Raw genomic sequence first — 23259 nt, 5'->3', positions numbered from 1 at the left:
GGGTAAGTAGAGGGAGGCTCATGTTAAAACTCCTCTCTCCAATTTTCACCCAATTCCCTCCAGAATTCGGTGGAAATTGGAGAGAGGAGTGAATTCTTCGTGTTGAGTGGCGGAATCCAACTTCGCGCTTTGTCTCGACACTAGAGCGATGAATAATGAAAATATTAAACGTTTTATTACCTCGAGTGGGATCAACGCACAAATTGTCGCGTTTTTAATTGTTCGCTTGTGCTCCTGCATCGCTACGAATTGCCTCAGTCAGTTGACACTGGAACAACTTACCACAATAACGAAAGAAGAAAGAAGTTTGAATAATAAATCTGTAAATGTAAAAAACAACTACTATGTGTTTACATTATACTTTTAAAGGTTATTTCAAAACTCTATGATGCTCATTATCTATTCTGTATAGTTCCTATGTCCACGCATGGTATTAATATATGCTTATTCGAATTCCATTCACAAAATGTGTCTTAATTGTTAAATGAAATTCCCATTGAAGCATTAAATCAATTATTTTGGATAACAATTCAGGTTGTTCTATGCTTGATTAGAGAGAACCATTGTATGCATGTAATGCTTGATACAGGTATGAATTTCAATAATTATGGTAATAAGATAGTATTTGTGGGTGGCTGGCATTTATGAACTGTATGTTGTTAATAAAATATGACTGTCATTATCATTCCCCATTCACATATCATCATCACATCCATTTTTACGTCCACTGTTGAGCAATGGCCCGTCCCAAAGATTTCTATGATGGTCGTTTTCGTGTGCAAACATTCGATATATCTTTTGGCCCTCTACCGAAGATAAAAAAACCGAAAATATCGTATCTTTGCAATTGGAATAGCCCATTGCCCTGTTGAGCCATGTCTATAAGCTATTTTCTAGGGTCATGACGAATCGTCTTGCGCGTAGACTTGACGAATTTCGCAAAGACTATATGTTGCCGTACCGTATGAATATGGTCTATCTAGTACCATAGACCATTATCACGGTACGGCAGATTATGCAGAAGACCGAAGAGTATAATCTTCCCTTGTGCCTAGCGTTTGTGGACTATGAGAAAGCCTTCGACACTATTGAAATCTGGTCTGTTCTTGAGTCCTTGCAACGGTGCCAAGTCGATTGGCGATATATCAAAGTGTTGGGAAGCCTTTATAATGCAACGACTATGACCGTCCAAGTACAGAATCAGCTAGCATCTAGCTAGCATCTAAACTTATCCACCTGCATCGAGGAGTGAGACAAGGGGGCGTAATTTCTCCCAAATTATTCACTAAAGCACTGGAGGATATGTTCAAGCAGCGTCTTGAACATATCCTCCTGGAAAGGACGGGGCATAAACATAGATGGCAAATTTCTCTCTCACTTGCGATTTGCAGATGACAATGTCATTGTTGCTGAAACCGTGCAGGACCTACAATATATGTTGAGCACATTGGCTGAATCTTCTGCTCGCATCGATCTTCGGATGAACTTGGATAAAACCAAGATAATGTTCAACGAACATGTAATTCCGGAACCGATTGCACTTCATGGAGTACCTCTCGAAGTTGTTCAGGAATATGTCTATCTTGGTCAAACTATACAGTTAGGTAGAAACAACTTCGAGATGGAGTCTCGCAGAAGAATACAGCTTGGTTGGGCGGCATATTGGCAACTGCGTGATGTCTTTTCGTCATCAATACCGCAAAGCCTAGACGAAGGTGTTTAATGAGTGCGTCCTACCAGTTATGACATACGGAGCCGAGACGTGGACACTGACAGTGCGATTGGTCCACCAGCTTAAAGTTGCTCAGCGTGCTATGGAAAGGGCTATGCTTGGAGTGTCTCTGAAGGATCGAATTTAAAATGAAGTTATCCGACAGAGAACCAATGCTATCGACATAGCCCAAAGGATTAGCAGGCTGAAGTGGCAATGGGCTGGTCACATTTGCCGCAGAACCGATGACCGTTGGGGTAAGCGCGTTCTAGAGTGGAGACTACGCCTCGGCAAGCGTAATGTAGGACGTCCTCCAGCTAGATGGGGTGACGATATTCGCAAAGTAGCGGGCAGCGGCTGTATGCGAAGAGCTGTAGATCGACCTCAGTGGCGTGCCATTGGAGAGGCCTATGTCCAGCAGTGGACGAGGACAGACTGATGATGATGATGATGATGACCATATTATTGAACAAAGAAATTACAAAATTAATAGAAAATAAAGAAAACTGCAGATTGAAAGTACTTTATTTTTTAAGATTACCATAGTTTCAATAAACTTTATATAACTTTATTATTATTAGTTTTTAATACATTTAAATTTAATTATCCAATGAATATTCCTGTAAGATTTTTTATTTTTCTGAACTCATGAATTTAGTATTCCGATTGAATTATAACATTAATAATTGAATATATTTTAAAACATCAATATTATCGGATTGCCTTAAATAACAGGATTATCCATTTAAATATAGCTTAAAATCTAAATAGGTATACATTTAATATATTAAGCTAGAAACGTCTGAACATATCATGAAAAAAATATATTTATAACGAAATTTCATTCTAAAAAAAAAATATTTAAAAAAAAGGTAATGTAACTAGATTAATTTAAACTGTAATAGGTACCTATTTATTACAGTATAATTTAATTTTCATATTCGCACATAAGTTTAAAGCAATCATTACGGAGAGTATATAAGCCTATCAATTAAGATAAATATTAAGATAAATCACTACTCAATTACGTGAATTGTAATAATTAGAACACAACATTTATTCTTACTTTAATTATGTGACTATGAAGAATATATGACTTTATAAAAAATGCAACTTAATTATGTATGAAGCAAAAAGTAATTACATCATAAAAATTACTTAAAACTCTCAATTTCATTTTTTCATATCAAAATAGTCTCTCTTATCATTTAACCATCCGTATCAAAATAGATTCTTCTATCATTTAATAATAATATAAAAGTAGATATTGTTCTAATCTTCTCGCAAAAATTTTCTTCTATTTTAGTTATATTTTTATAAAATAAGTACAAGATTACATATTTATATACAGCCCGACGTTTATATATTTTTTTGAGAAAGTCATTTAAAAATGCTAGACTTAAAAGATGTTCAAAAAATTTTTTAGATTTAGATTTTTAAAACAATCCAATGGACGGAAGTATTACGAAAATAATGGAAAAATATAATAAAAACATGTATAAATGTATGTTATATAAAAATATTTATTTAGATAGGATACTGTATGTTTTTATTTCATCAATTATTACCATTTAAAAATTATAAAATTTTATAAATTATTACAAAATCTTTTCTTTCAAAAATATAGCTTAAAATCTTTTGTAGACTTTTTGGAAAAATATATTTTATTATTTAGATACTTTAAAACGTTGTTCATATCAAAATGTTTCGTTTGTGTTTATACACTACTTACAACTCTGTTCCCTTCTTTACCCTTTGTTCCTCAACCAAAAAAAAAATATTTAAATAAATTTGCGCGCGTTTTCTGCCTAGTGCTTAAAATAATAACTAAAAAAAATATCACATTTAGTAAAGAAAACGATTGTTCATAATATTACACTAATTACCTAAGATATGACGGCAACATATAGATAAATTGAATTAATTACTCTAATACATTATAGCATTATTCAAGAACACTACGTCTACTCTTAAAATTTTCAAAAATAATATCAATTTAGTGTAATCAATAAAATAAATTATCGTAGTGTCTCTAAGAGACAGCATATAAATATACATTTATACTCATTAGCTAAAAAAGTTGCATGTGCAGGTCTACACATGTGGAGATGGTGCATATTTATGGTTAATTCTTGAAGTAACTTTATTAATCGAAATAGAAGTTTCTTCTTACTTATTACTAACTTGGCCATTCAATTAAACAGATTTTTTAAATATAAGTTGCTTAATCGAAATGTTAAGTATTCCATTTGTTTCTCATTTAGAGGAGTATTTTTTTTTAAATTTTAATTCATCATTTATCGTCCTTCATGGGGTACTATAATAACAAACATTAAATAGAATGCCTATATTAAGATAAAGCCAAATATTTTAAATATATCTCATGCTTATCCAATGAATATTTATGTTTTTGTTAGCATATTTTTTATTGCAGGTAATTGTATTTTAACTTATAGAATTTTTCCAATAAATCTGAACTACCGTAATAATAGTTGTGATAAGATACGATAAAAAGAACGTAAAGGTAAAAAAGATTTTTAAAGTAAAAGTGAGTGGTAAGAGTACCACTGGGAGATCTCGGTTGACCTTCGGACATACAGTCATCAAAGATACTAGAAGAAGGTCACGTAAAAACATGAAGAACCCCCGAGGGGCATGTATAAAGAGGTTGATGACTGTGGACGAGGAAAAAGAAGTATGTTGAGACCGTAGCGTTTGACACATCGTTTCACTCTGACTTCCCCGCTAGGGATACAGCGTTAAGGTAAGTTAAGTTAAGTTAAATGAGAATATTGAAATATTAATGCAAATTTCTTTATAGTCGTGTGGTCCGGAGTTCAAAATGTGCCAACTCTCACAATTCCTGAGTCTCGCGTATGGTAGGAGCTCCTCGTTTTGGGCTGCTAGTATTCACGGCCTGGTGCATTATGTGTATTTTCACTTCACCAGTGCCTTTTCTATATTCCATTGTGCGTCGGTGGCGTCCAGAGAAAGAACTAGACAGAGAACTCTTACAGAAACAGTAATTAAAGAGATGAGCGTAGGCCCGACGGAAACTGTGATTAACTGTTCCATATATGAAGCTAGTAATAATGGAACGGATTAATCCAATCCATGCTGCACCGTAATATTTTTCATCAGATATACCAGGGTATTCGTAGACAATAATAATATAAGGTAACCAGGTTCCTACATAGAGGAGATAGGAGACAATATTAGAGGCGTTCATAGCGTTATCTCGTTCATACATTTGAGATCTCTTGTAGTGACCATGTCGTCGTGCACGTCTTCTTATGGCAATTGCTGTTAATATCATGCATATGATCGTCAGAAGGCCGGGTACCCAGTGCAACACCATACTTGTGGTAATACGGAAGTAGAAATTACCATAATGAGCGCGCCTGCAGTAATCGTAATCCAAGCCCAAGAAAACGCCACAAGCAGCCAGGATGCCACTTAATAAAAATATAAGTGACGTTATGAGTTCGATTCGCATAGATATGAAGAGCTCGTACTCTTGATTAGAATGACAAAGTCTATAGTAGTCATCAGCGGCAACAAGCTGTAAAAGAATTACAATTATAGGCGGCAATACATCTTAAAGGGTCTAGCAAGAGACGTCTTATAATATCAATATCAATTTATAATATCACGAAAACTCTACGACTATCCAAGTCATGTTCAGATTAAATTTTATAAAGATCTTCAATAGAAACCAAGAAAATCAACTTTTTCGTTAAAGATTGTAGCCCCCACATAACTCTCTTACTGTAAGGGTCTATTTTGAATAATAAATAATACAATCATGTTAAACAAAAAATCATTAGAAGTCAGTGCAGACCTTGTCCATTTCTGCATCAGTACTTACCAGAAAGTAAAAGCTGTAGCAATAAGTCGAAATTATAGCCAGAAATTGCAGAGTTTTGCAAACGTTGAGATTGTCCCATTGACCAGATAGCAAGATAACCGTACAAACTGGCATTATACACGTTGTTATAAGCATATCGGCCAAACCGACGCAGGCGAGGAAAACGTTACCTGAAAAAAAGTGACTGATAAATATATATATATTTAAAAAATATTTAATATTATGGAAGATTGCCTCTAAAATTGACTTTAAATTATATCTGAGCTAAGCACAAACGAAAATAAGAAGTTCTATGTAAAATAAATGAATTTCATTTTTGATTGTGGTGGTAAAAAAAAAAACAAAACAAAATACTCTTTATTGTACCATAGAAAAGACACATATATTAAAAACTCATATCATAAAAAAATATTAGATAAAGAATTGAAGGAACGTGACTATTCGCTGTAAAAACAGGATAGATGCCCTTCCTTCCTCTTCCACCTTCTGAAAAAGCCTCCTAGTTTATAAGTATTCCTTTATGTTGAATTATTAATTAGTTTTTTTTACTTACCAATTACAGATTTTACAGAATATAACTTTTCCTGGGACCCTTTTTTAGAAATAGCCTGCCTTTATAGGAAGGACTAACCAAATTTAAGAGGTATGATATCTCGAACCGCTTTCTTCGACATATATAATAATTTTACGTTATATGAAAATTTAAATTATTAGACTATTGTGGCAAGTAGTGGATTACGGGCCTAAGAGTACAGTCGCATAGGTTAGGGGTTCGATTCCTACTCGCAGAAATGAAATATTTAATATTTCTTCGTGATATGTTCTTTCTCTCTACCCTGCTAAGTAAAAGCGAAATACAGCGTGAAGTTAAAATAACTAAAAAAATGTAAGACTCACTTGCCATTATATTTATATGTTTTAAAATATATACATATCTTACCAATGCGTCTGAGTGTATGCTCAACGAAAAATGAAGACACAAAGAATCCGTTCATGGTACATCCAAACGTTGAACACAACAGCATGAACAGTAGTCGAGCCATCTTTGACCACGAACTATCTAATATCAGCGGCGATATTGTTTTCTTGACGACGCTGGTAACATTAAGGGCTTCCACCCCAGACATGGGGGGTGATGTGCCTGTTGACATTTTGAGGTATTTATTAATGATAATATCTCCTCATCCGCCTATGATCACGTCGGTTATAGAAGGGGTCGAACATATGTCCCAATTTAATTAGAGTGTATGTTACGGTAGCTACAATGACAACAATTAAAAGAACACCCATATCGGTATAAATTTTTGTAAATGCAAAAAATTTTGAACGGTTCGCAAGTTTTTTTAAAACCAATCCCAGTCACTTTTTAAGAAAGTTTAAAATAAAATACAACACAGGTATATTGGATGAAGACAAATAATTAAGTGCAATAAGTTGATAGTAATATTTAAAGAAACACTTGTTGACACTTCACAATAAAGTGATTAACGTTCGTTCGTAGCGTTAGTAGGTATGCGCGGGGCCAACTACCCTTGCAGCGGACGGCCGTCGAGTGCGCCTGCAACGGGGTACAGCCCGAAATGATAGCCGCTTCTACAAGCAGGCGCAAGGACTGGTGCGGGAGGCGGTGCTTCGAACTTGCACACTACAACAAATTTCCGCGAATACTGTACCGCCCCTCGCTCCCACTACATATTGAAGGGGGTTATATTTTCAGATCAAAAATCCATCTACCCCTACTACCGCCTCTGAAACCTTAATATGTTCATATATAAATCAATATTTATTAACTTGTATTTGTAATTATTATATTTTCTTTTGTTTCTTACCATTTATGATAATAATAAATATAGGTTAAGGTCAGTATAATGTGCACAAGTCATATCTATGTCTGTGTTATGGAACGTTTCTTTTTTAGTATTTTATGGGTCTGGGTTCATATACGTGCATATGGAATGTTTACTTTATAATTGGTATTATTTTAAGTATTAGAATTCTACACGCCATGCCTAATGCCTACAGAATTCGGCGGAAAATGGGTAACGAAGTGTCTTAACACTTAACACTATTGTCTTAACACTTAACACTAGGTTCCCTTGGCCCATCCTCCTGCGTGCAGGATGCAGTGGAAAGATGTTTATATGCATAATATGTATGTAGTTCGCCAGTCGTGGCGCAAAGGTACAGAGTGTAAAATCGATTCGCTTGTGGGTTCGATTCCCATTCGAGGAGATGAAATATTTATCTAAATTCATATTTCTATTTCTTCGCTCTTGTGTCGAGGCAAAGCAATGCGTTGAGACCCAGAAAAGCTGAACCGATTGTTATGGGACTAACACTAAAAAATAGAGAGGGTAGTGGACCAACAAAAATTATATTAATTTAAAGTATGTTATTTGATAAAATTGCTACTTTGTAAGAGAGTTATTTTATACAACTGTTATATTGAATTGGCCAAATCTTTAGTTTTCAATGTTTCGTGTTTGATATATATTGTCAATTATTATTTGTACGATGATAGAAAAAACTCGAGATTATATGATTATAATATATATAGACGGAGATTTCAAGATTTAGGATTTCTCAATGATAGATAGAGATTTGTAGAGCAATAAATATTCTATATTTTAACCCGGAATTGTTGTAGAATCGGAAATTATGGCGGAAAAAGTACGTTGACAGTGTGCGCGTAGTTACGGTTTACTTAGAAAGATGTGGATATAACTGATAATTTTTCTATTAAATACGAAAATGAAATCAATTGCCAAAACATTTAAGTTATGATTTATTTAATGCATAACCAAACTAAAATAATTAATCCATCTTTAAAGTTTAGTACCTCAAAATGAAAAAAAAAAACAGAACCCTCATAGGATCACTTTTTTTATTTTCTAAAATTAATATCAGATAAGCGTAATATTTTTTGTAATCTGAAATTAATATCAGATATATTAGGAGCACATAAATTAAAGCTTCCAATCCGACTTCGCCGAGATATGCACATTCTATCAATCCATTTTAAGATCCTTAACTACCAGAATTTTCCTTGTTATCTTCGATCCCGCTTTAACGTTCTCCCTATCCCTACACGCTCAAGGAGGTCTGGTTTCATATCGACACTTAACGTACCTACGAGCAACACCAAATTCCTTCGGAAATCCTTCTCTGTATACGGCGCATCCCTTTGGAACCAAATCCCTAAAACTATCTAGAAAAGCCCTTCCATAAATTCCTTCAAATCCCAATTAAAACAATATCTTGCATCGTTACACAATTAATCTTTTTTAATATAATGGTTTACTTATATCTTACTAGCGGTTCACTCGCGGCTTCGCCCGCTTTTACTATATAATTATTAGTTTTGTCATCTGAATTATTATAAATGAAAAAATAAATCAGCTTCAAGCTGTATCCTACACACAGCAGGGTAGGCAGAGGAAACCTAGTCTTAGGACACTCCATTCTCCGATTTCCCAAATGCTAGATGCATTTTGTGACAAGTGTTTATTCTATTTACTTACTAGCGACCCCCTTGCGGCTTCGCCCGCTTTTACTACTGGATTATTCGTATAATGTATGTTTACAAAGCACTTAAGATAAGTTAATTCTTAGTAGGTACCGTAATTTTAAATCTATGCTACTAATCTTTTTAAGTACTTATTAAAATATATTTAAATGACTATTTTTATACGGAAGAAATTATAAACAAAAACCTACCTACTAATAACTACTATAAAAGATATGAAACCAAATATATTGCGCTGAAATAATAAATTTAACTCCAATTATCCAATACGTGCAAACGCATCTAAATCTTCGTTGCTATAGAGGCAGGCGGGTTTTTTTTTCGAGCTTGTGGTTAACGCTGAAGAGGGTATTCGGTCCCCGATGAAAAGCAAGCAATACGTGGCTGCCTGTGAGGAAAATTAAATAGAATACATCGGCCGGGAATCAAACCCGGGCCGCCCGCGTAGCAGGCGAGCATTCTACCACTGAACCACCGATGCGTGTAAGGAAGGCGGGCGCGGCGGACGCATGGCGAGTGGCGAGCCGTTTCGCAGCAAGGATTTTTTGATATTGTAACAACTTCTAAAGTACTTATTAAAATGAAAAACAGTAAAAGACAGTTTTGATCTACATTAAATGGCCAACGTAACTAATATACTTATTTATATGCTGAGATTAAGGGATAAGTGAAACTTGAGTGACATACAGCTGATGTGTCAACGGCAGGATGTATCAACAATTAAATGCGTTTTATCTCTCTTAAAATCACATTTTATCTTCGTTTAACGTAGAAAATTAATAAAGCATTTTAAAGGATAAGGATTAATACCATTATGGAAAAATATGACTCACAATAAAAAATATATTGAAATAATTATTTTTAGACAGAAAAATGATCACTACACGTTATTCTTAAAAGATATGAAAATGCCGTCGTGGACTTTTTTGTAGATCTTATTAAGAGGAACCATACTCCAGAACATTTTTTCATGTAGTACTTACCATTAAAGCAGCGCATGCGCGAAAGTGTCTCAACGGGTAGGACTTTAGACACATTTATCGTATTTATGTTAATTTACATAAGAATGTACAAATAATAAACTATATATAAACCTTCCCTGAGAAATACTCGACCTAATGATGAAAACCGCATCAAAATCCGTTGGGTGGTTTAGAAGAAGAAGAGTTAGAAAGTTCAGACAGACACGAAAAGCGACTTTGTTTTATAAGATATAGGATAGGATAGGATAGGATAGGATATCTTACCTCATCTTATATAGTGAAGCTTATTTTTTTTTGATCCTCTTTATATAGGTATATATACGTATATATTTATTTTATATAGAATATGTATTTATTATATAGTATATAATAAATAATATTTATACTTAAATTTTATAATATATTATTTATTTTGTATAGCTATATTTATGTTTATTTGTGTATATGTCATGCCTAATTATTTATTTTTTATATTTATTATTACTATTAGTTTTATTTTTTTCCTTGTCTTTCTCAATTTCACTGCACTATCTTGTCTTTCCCGCTACTTTACACTTATCCACTTCTACGGGTTGGCTGGAAGACATCTCTTCTAGAGATAAGTCCACCGTTGTGTATGTCTTTTCGCAATGTATGATTTATTATGTGTTAATTTGGTGCAATAAAAAATCATATATAAGCTTCTAATACAACAGTCCAAAGATATGAGCATTTATGTATCGCTTTTGCTTCCTTTTGTAAGAAATTCAACGCGTAAGCAAAACTTATAGACACTTTAGACCAACAGTTATGAAATTTATGACGAAGTAAGATCTTACAATACAAGTAAGAAAAACATACAAGAAGCAAAAAATTAAAGTTACTTCGTTCCATACTAAATAAGTGTAGGTATATGCCAGGAAACTTGTTTATTAACTTTATTGGCCGTATCATCAAAACCTCAGGTTCACAAGCACCTGAATCTCTGTGAGCGTGTGTGACTTGCGCTTGCGTCGGTTTTCTCTTAATAATCCATACCTATATTATGAATTCGAAAGTAACTCTGTCTGTCTGTCTGTCTTTTACTGTAATCAGGGCCAAACCGCTAATTCAATTGTGATAAATACTCATATAGAGATACTTGAGGGTCTCGGGATGAACATAGGATCCTTTTTTTTCCTATATTTGTAATATTTTCGGTATATACCAATATATTAAAATACTTATTAATTTGGCATGCAATATATACCGCCATGTTAATAACAACCGTCGCTAACCGTTGCTAAGCAACGATTTTCAAATTTCGCTGTTAGAAAACGTCACCCAAAATGAGCTTACTTGCATCCCTCTATTGAAAACTGAAAATAATTCCATAAATATATTTAATAAATGTTAGTATAGTTCAAGCGAGCGTAGCCGCGTCCGGGTCCACTAGTACTAAAATAAGATTTGTATATTTCAAGCAGGCGTAGTAGATTTATAAGACCATCAAAAATGTATCTACTAAAGTACCTTACCATTCATTACCTTGCCGTTTGGATACGTACCGGTAGATCCAGGCAGGTATTGCCGCTTTAATCAAATGGAGTCGATTGAAAATCTGAAAATAAAACAACAATAATTAATCATCTTTACAATACTGTTGAAATTTAATATTTTTCTTAAACAATTTCCGTCTAAAATATAAATATTAAGACGAAGTAAAATAAACAATCTTAGTATTCAGATATTGTAGTAAGTTAGCATAGCTCTCAAAATCTGCAAGCTAAAGTGGCAATGGGCAGGCCATATTGTCAGGAGGACCGACAACCGATGGGGAAGAAAGGTCCTCGAATGGCGACCACGTCTCGGCAAAAGGAGTACAGGCCGCCCTCCAACCAGGTGGACCGACGACCTTAAGAAGACAGCGGGAACCCGCTGGATTCAAAGGGCGCAGGACCGGACGGAGTGGCGAGCATTGGGGGAGGCCTATGTCCAGCAGTGGACTTTAAAAGGCTGATGGATGGATGGATATAGTAAGTTTGTTGTAGCATTAGCTTGATACCGACTATACATATTTGAAAAACACACTTCTATTGTAAAAACGTGCCTATGTATTTCAATAGAGAGCAACATTTTTTCTCCAATAATAATGATAGTGTTAGAAATCGGAAGCGGTTAGGTTTTTAAAATAACACGATAAAAATACATATGTTTTCGACTGCTATTATTGTCTTTTTCACCTGAATCTACCCACGTTCACACGAGTGCGCTAACAATAGCTATACTCGTAAATTTAGGGACTGTTATTGAACATTATTTTCTTTTAAACTAGAAAATTTTGTTTATAGAAAAATGGCAATATTTTTGGAGACATAGCTCTTATTGTAGTGGTAATAGATAAACATTAAATTTCCATGTATTCACACCTCATAATGACTTATTATCTTGTTCTAACATCTATAAACCTATTTTATTGGATAGTGACGCATTCCCGTCACTGTGACATATGTCGACCTACCTCTAAAACACCGACTTACCTATAAAACATCTGAAATTGTTTTAAAATGTTCTTTTTACGGAGAGAAATATCACTTTATTCTTCTGAACATAGTTTTTAGATGTTACAGGTATTTCAGATGATGATGTATTTCTGATGGTGTTTTCGGCTCAGCAGTACTGCTTTCCGAGGCGGTGGTAGCAGTTCAAAATTGCTTGCAAAAATCTATATAAATATCTAAATGACATTTCGAATTTGAATAGATCATTAATGATATTTAACTTTTACTTGTCAAAAATGTTAATTATGATATTTTATAAACATACCTATAGGGTTAACATACCTTTAATAAATACAGAAAATGAGTCTCTAAGCAAGCCTTGATTTTTTTATTTATATTTAGATATATTTTAGTTCACTACCGTAGTATATTACAAATGATATAAAATTAAGATCGATTATTTTATAGAAATAAACTTATTTTTATTTTAAATTATATATATATATACAGTTTTGTAGCACAATTGGTAAAAGTTAGTTAAATGTTAGTAATTAATATTAATGTAAGTAATAAATGACAAATATTATGAGAAAAATAGATATCACATATGTTAATGAAATGTATTTAAATTAAACTGTAATAATATATAGCAATATTATTATAAAAAAAACTATTGTTAATATTGTAAACAATTTATAAACTAACTTTATTATTTATAATTAAAATACCTAAGTTGGTTATAGAATTTCACTTACGTTCTGTATAAAATATACGTTCAGATCAAAATGTTACAAATAAAATGTTTAAAATAGATTACTTACATTTTCTTACGAATCTGGTCACCAAATATTTAAAGCTCTATGTTAGAAATCTTTAGTTCTTTATCATTATTTGTGTATAATTAGGTTATGCTCACAAAAATATCTAAAACACACGAGTCCAATAAGACACCGATGTAAAATTATAAAAACTATATTATAAAAACTTCATCTAAGAGGTGTGTGCGTTTCTGTAAGTCTCATATATTTCTCCACTGTCTTTTTACTTAAATACATTTTAATCTTGGCTTATTTAGATGGTAAGTACCGATCAGTTGCTAGGGTGTGGAGGGAGGTTCCCTGGTATGGGGTTGAGATGCGCCGCCGAGGAAAAGAAATCCTTGCGCAATAATCTACACGAATTTCACATCAAGGTTGGCGACTCGGCGGCAGCTAGCCGGCTTTTATGACGTAAGCTCTTTGAAGATCAAAAACTCAAATAGACAATAAGTATCCCGGTCACTTTTGTACTTGCCTGATTAGCACTTATGCAAATTGTGTGCTTCTTTGTATACATTGTTAAATAAAACATAGTTATCTTTTCATATAGTAAATAAACCTTACGATCGATAGATCCAAAATGTTTATTAGTTCTTCAATTATAATTATTAAAGCTCGATGCTAATAAGAGAAAACTATAACAACTCCAATGGATGACATCATGATCGGGATACGGCAAGAAGTTATTTTTAACCGACTTCTGTAAGAAAAGGAGGTTATCAATTCGACTGTATTTTTTAAACTTAAGAACTTAGTGTTCAATATACAAATGCGGGTGAAAGAAAAGCTCAACTTCAAAAGGTCGACGAAGATATGCTTTCTCCATCCAATATAAGAGTATACGAATATTAATAGATAGGTACTATTATCAAAATTCTATAGTAAAAATATTAAGTACACACTGACACTTACAGTGCAAGGTACTTACAGTGTGAAAGTAAAAAAAAATATGTGCAAAACCAGTACATAGTTTCTCGCAGACCATAAGGTTTTAGACAACAACAAGATTCTGAAGTGTAAAGCTGTTATTGCTAATGTATTCTTATAAAAAAATGATAACCGGTCAAGTGTGAGTCTAGTCCATTGACCTCCATACCAATTTTATGTTGTTTCTATTGTAAGTTATCATTTCTTACCGAAGTTCTTATTTATATTTGTTAAAAATTATGCGAAATGACGCATAAAAACCCGTATCTTTTGTGTGTTGACTAAAAGCTTTTTTTCTGCACTCTGGAGCAAAGTAATATATGCAATATAATTTTTTATAATGTCACCACTGTGTCATTGGGAGGAGCAACGCCGTGTCCTCACAAATGAAGTAGGAGGCGAACTGTCGCTGCCCGCCGTAGTGCGAAGGATGGTTGGTAGCGCGGAGTCGTGGGACGCAGTGGCATCCTTCTGCGAGGACATGATGTCGCAGAAGGAAACTGCAGAACAGGAGAGGGAGATGTTAGCTCCCTTCCCCGGCCGCAGAAGGCGCACCGGGTGCAACGCTCTTTTCAGGCCCCCATGAATGAATGCTCACACTCCGTTCCCCACTTTCCGCCTAATTCTGTTATGTGGCATTTTGTCTAGTCAGTCGCAGTTAGACAAAATATATGATTAAATAAATGATGTCCAAGTGAAGCCGGGCCTGAGCCGCGAGCTTAATACTAGTTACCTACTAACCATTGAATAAGATGACGCCATAGTCAAATCATCCAATTGTTCATTATGATTAGGATATACTCGTATAGGTAATAGAGAATGCACGAGAATGCGCTTTGAGTTTTTGCCACAGTGTGATGTGATGTGAAAAAATTACATAATTCATAACCCCCGAGTGGTAATCGAACCCATACCGTCGTGCTTACAGTCACACGCTGTACCACTTCGCCGAGGCGGCCTCAAGTAATGTTTAATTATAATAAAAATAACACTGTTTTAAATTTCGTAACCTAACACCGCTTTGTCTTCCTGAAGCGGAGACAAAACAGTAACTTAAATATGATCAATACCACTAGTGGATATCGAACCCACGACCACAACTATCACATTTGCAGTCGCGTCTATTGGGACAGGATGAATATAATAATTCAAATAAAAAAAACATATATTATAAGATTATAAAATCGCTGAATATACATTTATTTATTTATTTATTAAGGACAACTAACAAAACATACACTTAAACGGATATTACAAACATGTCTTAAAACTATTAGCTTAGTGTTGATTTACTTATAAGCTGCCACGGCATGGATAGGGACAGTTTCATAATATACTTAAAATTAATTACTTACACTTACTTACATAACTATTATTAAAATATATATATATAAAATGTACATACATAATAAAGAAAGAAATAAAAACTATACGTATGTACTGTTCTTCTTCGACGTGGATAGCATTTTATCGTTAATATATAATTTTATTACTATTAAATATTATTTATTTTAATGGCAATAAAAAGGTACTTTATTTTTAAACACTATAAATCAATAACTATAGTTAGGAGACTTCCGTGCTACAAATGTCAACTGTCAAATATAGTACTGCAATGTGTCAATGTCACTGTCAATATCAAATTGCCCGCTCTTTTCATTTTGTTATTAAGTTACTAATTTAAGCGGGAAGACATATTTGGCCCTCATATACTTGAGGTTACACGTGTGGTAGTTGATGTGATTTGTTACTAGGTTGTTAATAGCTCATTATTAGCAAGTTATAAAGTAATTTAAATGTTTTAATTAATAAATATTGTGAATTGGTTAAAAGAGCTGCTATAATTAACACTGAGTAAATACCTATATGTGTTTTCGAATGTTGTTGGTGTTTTATATAAGTTTCTAGTTATTTAAACTTCAGTTTATAGTTATTTTGATTTTTAATAAATAAGATTGTATTTGTAACAATAGTGTTGTATAGTTTTCTTTTGATATTTCACTTCTGAAACCTAATTCTATAATAATGCAAAACAGTGAATTCAAAGAACATAAATTATACCAGCGAACACTAGCAAATATGTCACTGACCGTTACCAAGCCATTTAAAAATTTAAATTTTGAATAAAATGTCACATAACTTTGACATCTATGATAGATGCTATATGTCTATAACGTTCGGAATTTAGAATTCAAATACTTTTTAAAATGATACTATATTATCCACACATTAAAATACTATCACTTAATCTAATAAATAATTTTTAGGTAGCTAAACATACGAATGCAATAGTTACGACTATTGCATACGATAAAAGTTATATTTAACTTCTTTGGTTTCATAATAAAATATACAAAATTCGACGCAGAGTTATAGATCCAAAAAGACAAAAAACAAATTTAAATATTTATTTTAAATATACAGTACATATATGTTCCTTGATCATAATTAACAAAGCAAAAAATCGTTGTTTGGCCAAGTATAAATTGCCATAACGTTTTTTATTTATGTACCGATTTTACAATCGGTTTTAATCGGGTACATTTTATTACTAAAATATACCCTATATGTTTTCGGAAGCTTCCATCAGCCTATCGCCGTCCACTGCTGAACGTAGTCCTCCCTTATCATGCGCCAACCGGTCTTGGGCTTCTCGCTTTCGGAAGTTTGCCAGAATCCAATCCAGTTAGTGACGTAAAGACATGACGTATGCGCATCACTACCTACGAAAAGACTCGGTACTTCATAGCGTCTATTCTTTTGTTTTGATATTTTTATGAGTAAGAGTTAAAAAAATATTTTTTTATCTATTTTTATTTATGTTCTGTTCTACTAAAACTATTCACTTTATTTATACTTATTGACTGACATTCACAGAAAGTCAACCATATACGCATTAGTCTCTAACAAAAGTACTCGATACTTCGAAGTATCGATATTTTTATATCAATACTTTTATGAGTACGATACTTTTTTTTCGTAAAGTGTTTGTAAAGTTTGAGTACAGTATCGATATATATATTCTATACCGTGTCCCTACATGGATAGACTGGAAAAGCCTAAATAGCTGCCTGGATAGTTGCATGAAATGAAAATATCGTAAAGGTAAGTAAAAGTATCGTAAAATATCGTGAACTACATTTATAATTTGAGCTGTATAAGTGGCAAAATATATTTCAAGTTTACTTAAATATTATAGTTATTATTTATAACAAAATTAATGTACTAAGTAAAAGGAACAACATTAACATTTATTTTGTTCAAGGAACATAATTATATACTATATTTTGTTGTTCACTGTCACTTTTATTTTTTGACACTATTTAAAAACTGAAATGGCAATAATTCTTTTGAACAATAAAATCCTTTCTTTTTAGAATTTAGAACATAACATTCCTTGCCTTTGAGATAAAAAATGCTAACAAAATCCTTATGTATTTATTTCAGAAATAAATTTTAAGTTTATGAGAAAATTTGTAAATTTCAGAAGCCGACAAGCAGGTATATATATAGCAGGAAATATCTTCTGGTAGGTTACATTATTTTGTCAAATAAAATATTTCTACGGTATTTGGTAAATGTTATGTTAGCTTACACTTATATTAAAATACATATATAGTTCAGCATGTTCGGTAAAAGTAAATATATTGATTTCAATATAGTCGGATAATTCTTAGATCGCAGTAGTTTAATGTGACCTTGTTTGTTGACAATTTAGTGGCGGGACAATTGAGTGGTAACTGAAGACCCCTGCCAACATCTATTTAGAACAATTTTCTTTCAAATTACCTCACTGACCTTGTTTCATTTATAATGTTAAAGCACTACTAGAACTTGTTTCAGGATACATCCAACATGGACTCACAAATGGTGCAAATACTGGCGAATGCTGTCAGTACATTAACAGTTTTATCATGTTTATTCTTAAAAGTGCCACAAATTATTTTTATCAAGAAGAGGCAATCAGCAGAAGGAATATATTTACAAGCTATGCTCATGGAAATTACAGGGTATGTTTATAAATATATACCAATACCACTTTTAGAAAATAATAATAACTTCTGAGTATTTAATTAAATAACAAGCTTTTGGGTGTTTATATTATGTAACAAATAAATTTCATACATTTTCATACAAATAATTTTTTAACATTGCTATATTTCAGGTTTACAATAATGACCCTTTATAACTATACAAACAATTATAGTATCATGACATATATGGAGTATCCCATAATCTTACTACAAGTTTATGTACTTACATATTATGTATTGAAATTTAAGGGATATCTATTGGCACCTATTGTGCTTTTTACATCACTTGCTTATTTCACAACAAGTATAGGATTTGCATTAGGATTACTGCCAAAAGAGATTCTTTCGTACCTTGTGGTAAGGATTGAACCATTAGTAATTATAATTAATATTTTGGCTCTATACTTTGTATAAAGTATTTTTATTATTTTTAAAGTGAACACACTGAGAATAGAAAATGTTTCTTTATATTATAACAGCGTCAGTGAAAAATCCATTTATTTCTATTCTATTCTATTCTATAGAACTATGTTAAAATTTTATATAAGTGACTGGTTGTCAATGCCTTCCTTCATGCCTCCAGAATTCGGGGGAAAGTATGAAACAGAGTGTCTTGACACTACAATTCATGTGCCTACTCTACTATTTGCAAGATACAGTGTGAAGCCAAGAAAATAGATATACATACTAAATATTTAGGTATGCCAAGTTTTTAACTAAATAAGTTTGTTTTAAATTTTTAGCCTTTATGTACACCTTTGAGTGGATCAGCTAAAATTACATATATATATGGCATTATTAAAGCTGCTAATGCTGATGCAGTTTCTCTAACTACATGGATTATATCAGTACTCACCAACCTCTGTAAGTAAATAAGTTTTTTTTATTTATGCATTTTTTAAATATAAGTATATTTTTAACAAATCTATAATTTATTTAGCATTTTATAATTAATTTAGCAACCAACTACACCACGCAATGCCTCTAGAATTCGGCAGAAAGTGGGTAACGGAATGTCTTAACACTATGTTCCCTCTACCTACCCTGCTGTGTATAGAATACAGGGTGAAACTTATTTAATTTTTTTAATCATATTATTTTAAATTTGTCTATTGACATTAATGTACAATATACACAAATACACGTAATGGCAGGTTATTTTTTCCCCACAAATTTATTTGTATCTTAAAAATAACTTCTGAATTAACCCATAACCATCAACCAACCTGTCACATAAGCTTTCATGCATCTATGAAACCCCAAAATAATTTGGGATTGTAAAAATTTGGAAGGAAGGATATTGTTATTAGAAATAAAAACAAATGAAAAATTAACACTCTCTTTTGCATTGCAATTAATTGGTATCTCTTACTTATGTATAGCAGGTAACTAATGGCGAATTATTATTTCAGCTCGTGTTTTTACTGTCTATGTGGATTCTGCAGATGTGAAACTAATGTTTAATTTCTTAGTATCCACTGCACTAAGTTCAGGAGTTCTTTTCACCGCTATGTATTACCAAATGTACCCAGTTATGAGGAAAACACAAAGACGACGAAGACGATCTGCCAGCGTTCATTCCCATAAAGACTAAATATATCTCATATTTATTCAACATTTATATATGTGAAACACATTTTTAACAGTATAATGTATATGTAAGTATACATAATAAAGTTGCCTTTTTGTTTGAGCAGCATAGATTAAATTGATATTTGGTATACATTTAAAACTTCAATGATAAATAATATAAATTGATATTTAGTATACATTTAAAAATCTCTATGAAAAAAATTGTAATGAGATTTCAGTACATACTTAATATATTATTATTAAATTATTATGAAATAAGTGTTTTGCTCAATAAATATGCACCAATTGTTTAAAAGACATTTAATATAGCACAATTTTTTAAAAGTTATTTAGTAGTAGCACTTGTTATATTACATATATTATATACATGTAAAAGGACATGTTCCTACTGGCTGAGGTAAATGTAAAAATATTTAAATCGGTACCAATTTTTATAAAATTTGAAATTCAAACTCTTAATATAAAATATTTCGTTGAACACGTGTTTCACGGTTTATTAGAATTCTCCCCCTAAGGGTGTAAATAAGGGGTAAGTGTGAATGGAAAAATCTTTAAATCACCACCACGTAATCATCACCTATTTTTATAAAATTTGAAATTTAGTCTTAAAAATATCTCATTGAATTTTTTTTTTCCATACAAACTTTCAATCCCTATTTCATCCCTTTAGGGTTAAAATTTTTCAAAATGTCCAGATTACGAAAACAAACATCTGTCCTGTGTATCTACGCACAGTGGTTACGGCTGTGCGTGCGTCTTACCTCAGTCAGTGAGAACATGTCCTTTTATATATTTATATAGATAGAAAATAAAATACCCACCTTTACAAAAACATCGAATAAAAATTCATATTCCTTTTTATTTGTAAAAAAATATATACTTATCCCTGTAATTCATTTTATCGAAATTATGATACGCAATTGAATATTTGTAAAAATATTCAATTGTGTATCATAATTATAATCGTTAATAAAAAATTATAATATATAATCGATAGAAATAATTATTGGTTAAGGGTAAGGGTTGAGGGTAAATTAATTATTGGTTTAGGGTAGAGAAGAATTTGAATTCTTAGAATTTTTCAATGCTTAAACACAACTTGAAATTATAATTGTTTTATTATATGACCTGTTAAAAGCTATATACTTTGTGTGTTGAAATTGTAATGAAGAATTCAAATGATAAGTAGGATTTTGTATCCATATTAATATTCGATATTATATTTAAATTCCATGTGCCATGATAATGAAGTCTAACTTTAAAGAGTCTGCTGAGGAGTCCTTGGCAATAATAATATAATTTTTAAGTGAATTTCTGTGTTATTTATAATTTATTTATACAATGTTTTTATATCAATTATCTGTAATACAACTGATTTTTTAAGAGTTTTCTTCAGTATACAAACCATGTCAATGTATATATATATATATATATAGATTAATATACTGGGTTTGTGAGTTATTTTATTAAAAGCTTTATAAAGCATGTAGTGAAATATACGAGTATGTTACAATTTGAATTGAGTTTTTGATATTCCTTAAATATTATTATTATACAAACAAAATAGAGTCGTTTCCTGAATACAATCTATTAAAACACAAACTGCAATTTCGGTGGTCTTTGGTAGGCAGGTGTTAAGTGGACCAAATTCCATTTAAATAGAGTGCTGGGAAATTGTAAATTCACTTATGAATAACTTAACTCTGTTTAAATTCAAATCGAAGCTATTTTAAATTCGCGGCCACTCACGCCCTTATCTACAAATACAGACGACTTGCTGCCGTTGACTCCTGGGCATTTTTTAATTAGACGTCCACTTACTGCGTTCCCAGTTGAGAATAGACTACATATTTCCAACAACCGCCTGAATCGCTTCCAAAGGATTGAGCAACTTCGACAGCATTTTTGGACCAGATGGAACAAAGTACATGTTTCCGAGCTGCAAAAGCGAACTAAATGGTTCACGTCCAAAGATTCATTAAAGGTCAAGTCGTTGTGAAGGACGATAATCTTCCACCATTGAAATGGAGACTAGGGCGAGCTGTTGCACTTCATTTTGGGACCAATGATATCTGCAGAGTTGCTGATATTAGGACTGCTAATGGAGTCACACGAAGAGCTTGCTCAAAAATTTTTGCCCTATTGGAAGATTTCTGTTGAAAGACGAGCTTTCAACGGCGCATGGGGCATGTTGAAGCGCTTTTAGAATTAAGTTAGATGAGTTTTTAGTTAAGTAATAGTGGCCATTCAATGAATTGCTATTTCATTTGTATCAGGCGTTTCATTTGTCATATGTGTCATATTTATATTATTACTAGTGGACCCGGACACGGCTACGCCTGCTTGAACTATAAGAATATTTTCGCGTCGGTCATACTCATACTATGCCTCCCGAAGGCTAGGTGATTTCGATTCAGTGACATCTCCTTAATTAATTATTAGAATGTTATACAGTAAACTATAATTTCAATCTAGATGAAATGCTAAAAGTGACTATTATATTTATTTTCATAAGGATGAGTACCAAAATGTCGCAGTAACGGTTGCGACGGTTGTTATTAACATGGCAGAATAAATTGCATGTCAAATTAGAAAGTACTTTAAAATATATTAGTTTATATGTATAATGTAATGTTATATAGCCTATAGCACTTCTGAAGAATGCAGCTTTCATACAAAACAAAAACAATGTAAATCGGACCAGTAGATCCAGAGATCTTAGCGTTCAAACAAACAAACAAACAAACTCTTCCGCTTTATTATATTATAGTATAGATAGATGTGTGTATCGACGGTACCTTCACTATCAAATATAACGTGAGAATGCACGCTGATCAGTCACTAAGTTCGCCTTTTATTTCAATTCCCAGTACACGACGAACGAACGAGTACAACATATTATAAAATAAAATAAATCATAAATCAGCTTTACGCTGTAGCCCGTAAACAGCAGGGTAGACAGAGAGAACCTAATGTTAAGACACTTCCTGTTCCCCACTTTCCGCCGAATTCTGGAGGTGTTGAGTGGCTGAACTCAACGCCGCTCTATACCTCGACAACAAAGATAGAAATGAAATTATAAATGTAAATAAATATTTCACTACTTCCAGTGGGGATCGAACCCACAATTGTCGCGTTACAGTCAAACCCTTGTGCCGCTGTGCCACGAAGGCCTATACCATTTTTTTAAAATACAAATTACTAAAATCTTCTGTTTGGTGAATCGACCGAATCTACAGCCATCATGCTTACAAGGATGTATCAAGGCAGGCTGAGAGATAATAATAAAAGATTCTTATATTTACTTATGTATACAATATTGATTTTTATAACCACCAAC

General features: G+C 32.5%; 2 protein-coding genes and 1 non-coding gene across 15 annotated transcripts; 1 reads left to right on the top strand and 2 right to left on the bottom strand.

Moving 5' to 3' along the window:
- Nucleotides 1-2282: 2282 nt before the first annotated feature.
- LOC146527143 (melatonin-related receptor-like) lies at nt 2283-13639 on the bottom strand. 2 transcript variants are annotated; one of them, XM_085206301.1, is made up of 5 exons: nt 13369-13639; nt 11615-11667; nt 6520-6720; nt 5580-5749; nt 2284-5273 (listed from the first exon to the last, which is right to left on the bottom strand). In XM_085206301.1, exons 3-5 carry the CDS (start codon nt 6704-6706, stop codon nt 4566-4568), a joined length of 1065 nt encoding a protein of 354 aa, XP_085062427.1. In that variant the 5' UTR covers nt 6707-6720; nt 11615-11667; nt 13369-13639; the 3' UTR covers nt 2284-4565. The 2 variants fall into 2 exon arrangements, with proteins under 2 accessions (XP_085062426.1, XP_085062427.1); XM_085206300.1 differs by lacking the exons at nt 11615-11667; nt 13369-13639 and having other exon boundaries at nt 2283-5273; nt 6520-7841.
- Nucleotides 9516-9586, bottom strand: TRNAS-GCU (transfer RNA serine (anticodon GCU)). Its single transcript has one exon. It is a non-coding gene; the product is annotated as a tRNA-Ser (tRNA).
- Nucleotides 13640-17186: 3547 nt separating the features above from the next.
- LOC146527142 (solute carrier family 66 member 3) lies at nt 17187-22761 on the top strand. Of its 12 annotated transcripts, none has more exons than XM_085206048.1 (6): nt 17187-17397; nt 17780-17793; nt 18136-18302; nt 18458-18683; nt 19070-19190; nt 19739-22761. In XM_085206048.1, exons 3-6 carry the CDS (start codon nt 18148-18150, stop codon nt 19918-19920), a joined length of 684 nt encoding a protein of 227 aa, XP_085062174.1. In that variant the 5' UTR covers nt 17187-17397; nt 17780-17793; nt 18136-18147; the 3' UTR covers nt 19921-22761. The 12 variants fall into 12 exon arrangements, with proteins under 12 accessions (XP_085062174.1, XP_085062172.1, XP_085062173.1 ...); XM_085206046.1 differs by having other exon boundaries at nt 17780-17821; nt 18124-18302; XM_085206047.1 differs by having other exon boundaries at nt 17740-17793.
- The last annotated feature ends 498 nt before the right edge of the window (nt 22762-23259 follow it).

This window comes from Heliconius melpomene, chromosome 21 (genome assembly GCF_056956725.1).
Source record: "Heliconius melpomene rosina isolate 202511_hmr_F chromosome 21, ASM5695672v1, whole genome shotgun sequence".
Classification (NCBI taxonomy): Eukaryota; Metazoa; Arthropoda; class Insecta; order Lepidoptera; family Nymphalidae; genus Heliconius; species Heliconius melpomene.
This window is presented reverse-complemented; position numbering and strand designations above follow the sequence as displayed.

Bases quoted from the DNA above. Each gene is read 5' to 3' on its own strand.
- LOC146527143 (XM_085206300.1), bottom strand. From the start codon at position 6,730: ATGTCAACAGGCACATCACCCCCCATGTCTGGGGTGGAAGCCCTTAAT. The intron at 5,750-6,519 runs GTAAGATATGTA...ACTTTTTTTCAG, and splicing joins GCATACACTCAGACGCATTG to GTAACGTTTTCCTCGCCTGC. The intron at 5,274-5,579 runs GTAAGTACTGAT...ATTCTTTTACAG, and splicing joins GCTACAGCTTTTACTTTCTG to CTTGTTGCCGCTGATGACTA.
- LOC146527142 (XM_085206048.1), top strand. From the start codon at position 18,148: ATGGACTCACAAATGGTGCAAATACTGGCGAATGCTGTCAGTACATTA. The intron at 18,303-18,457 runs GTATGTTTATAA...GCTATATTTCAG, and splicing joins ATGCTCATGGAAATTACAGG to GTTTACAATAATGACCCTTT. The intron at 19,191-19,738 runs GTAAGTAAATAA...TTATTATTTCAG, and splicing joins ATCAGTACTCACCAACCTCT to CTCGTGTTTTTACTGTCTAT.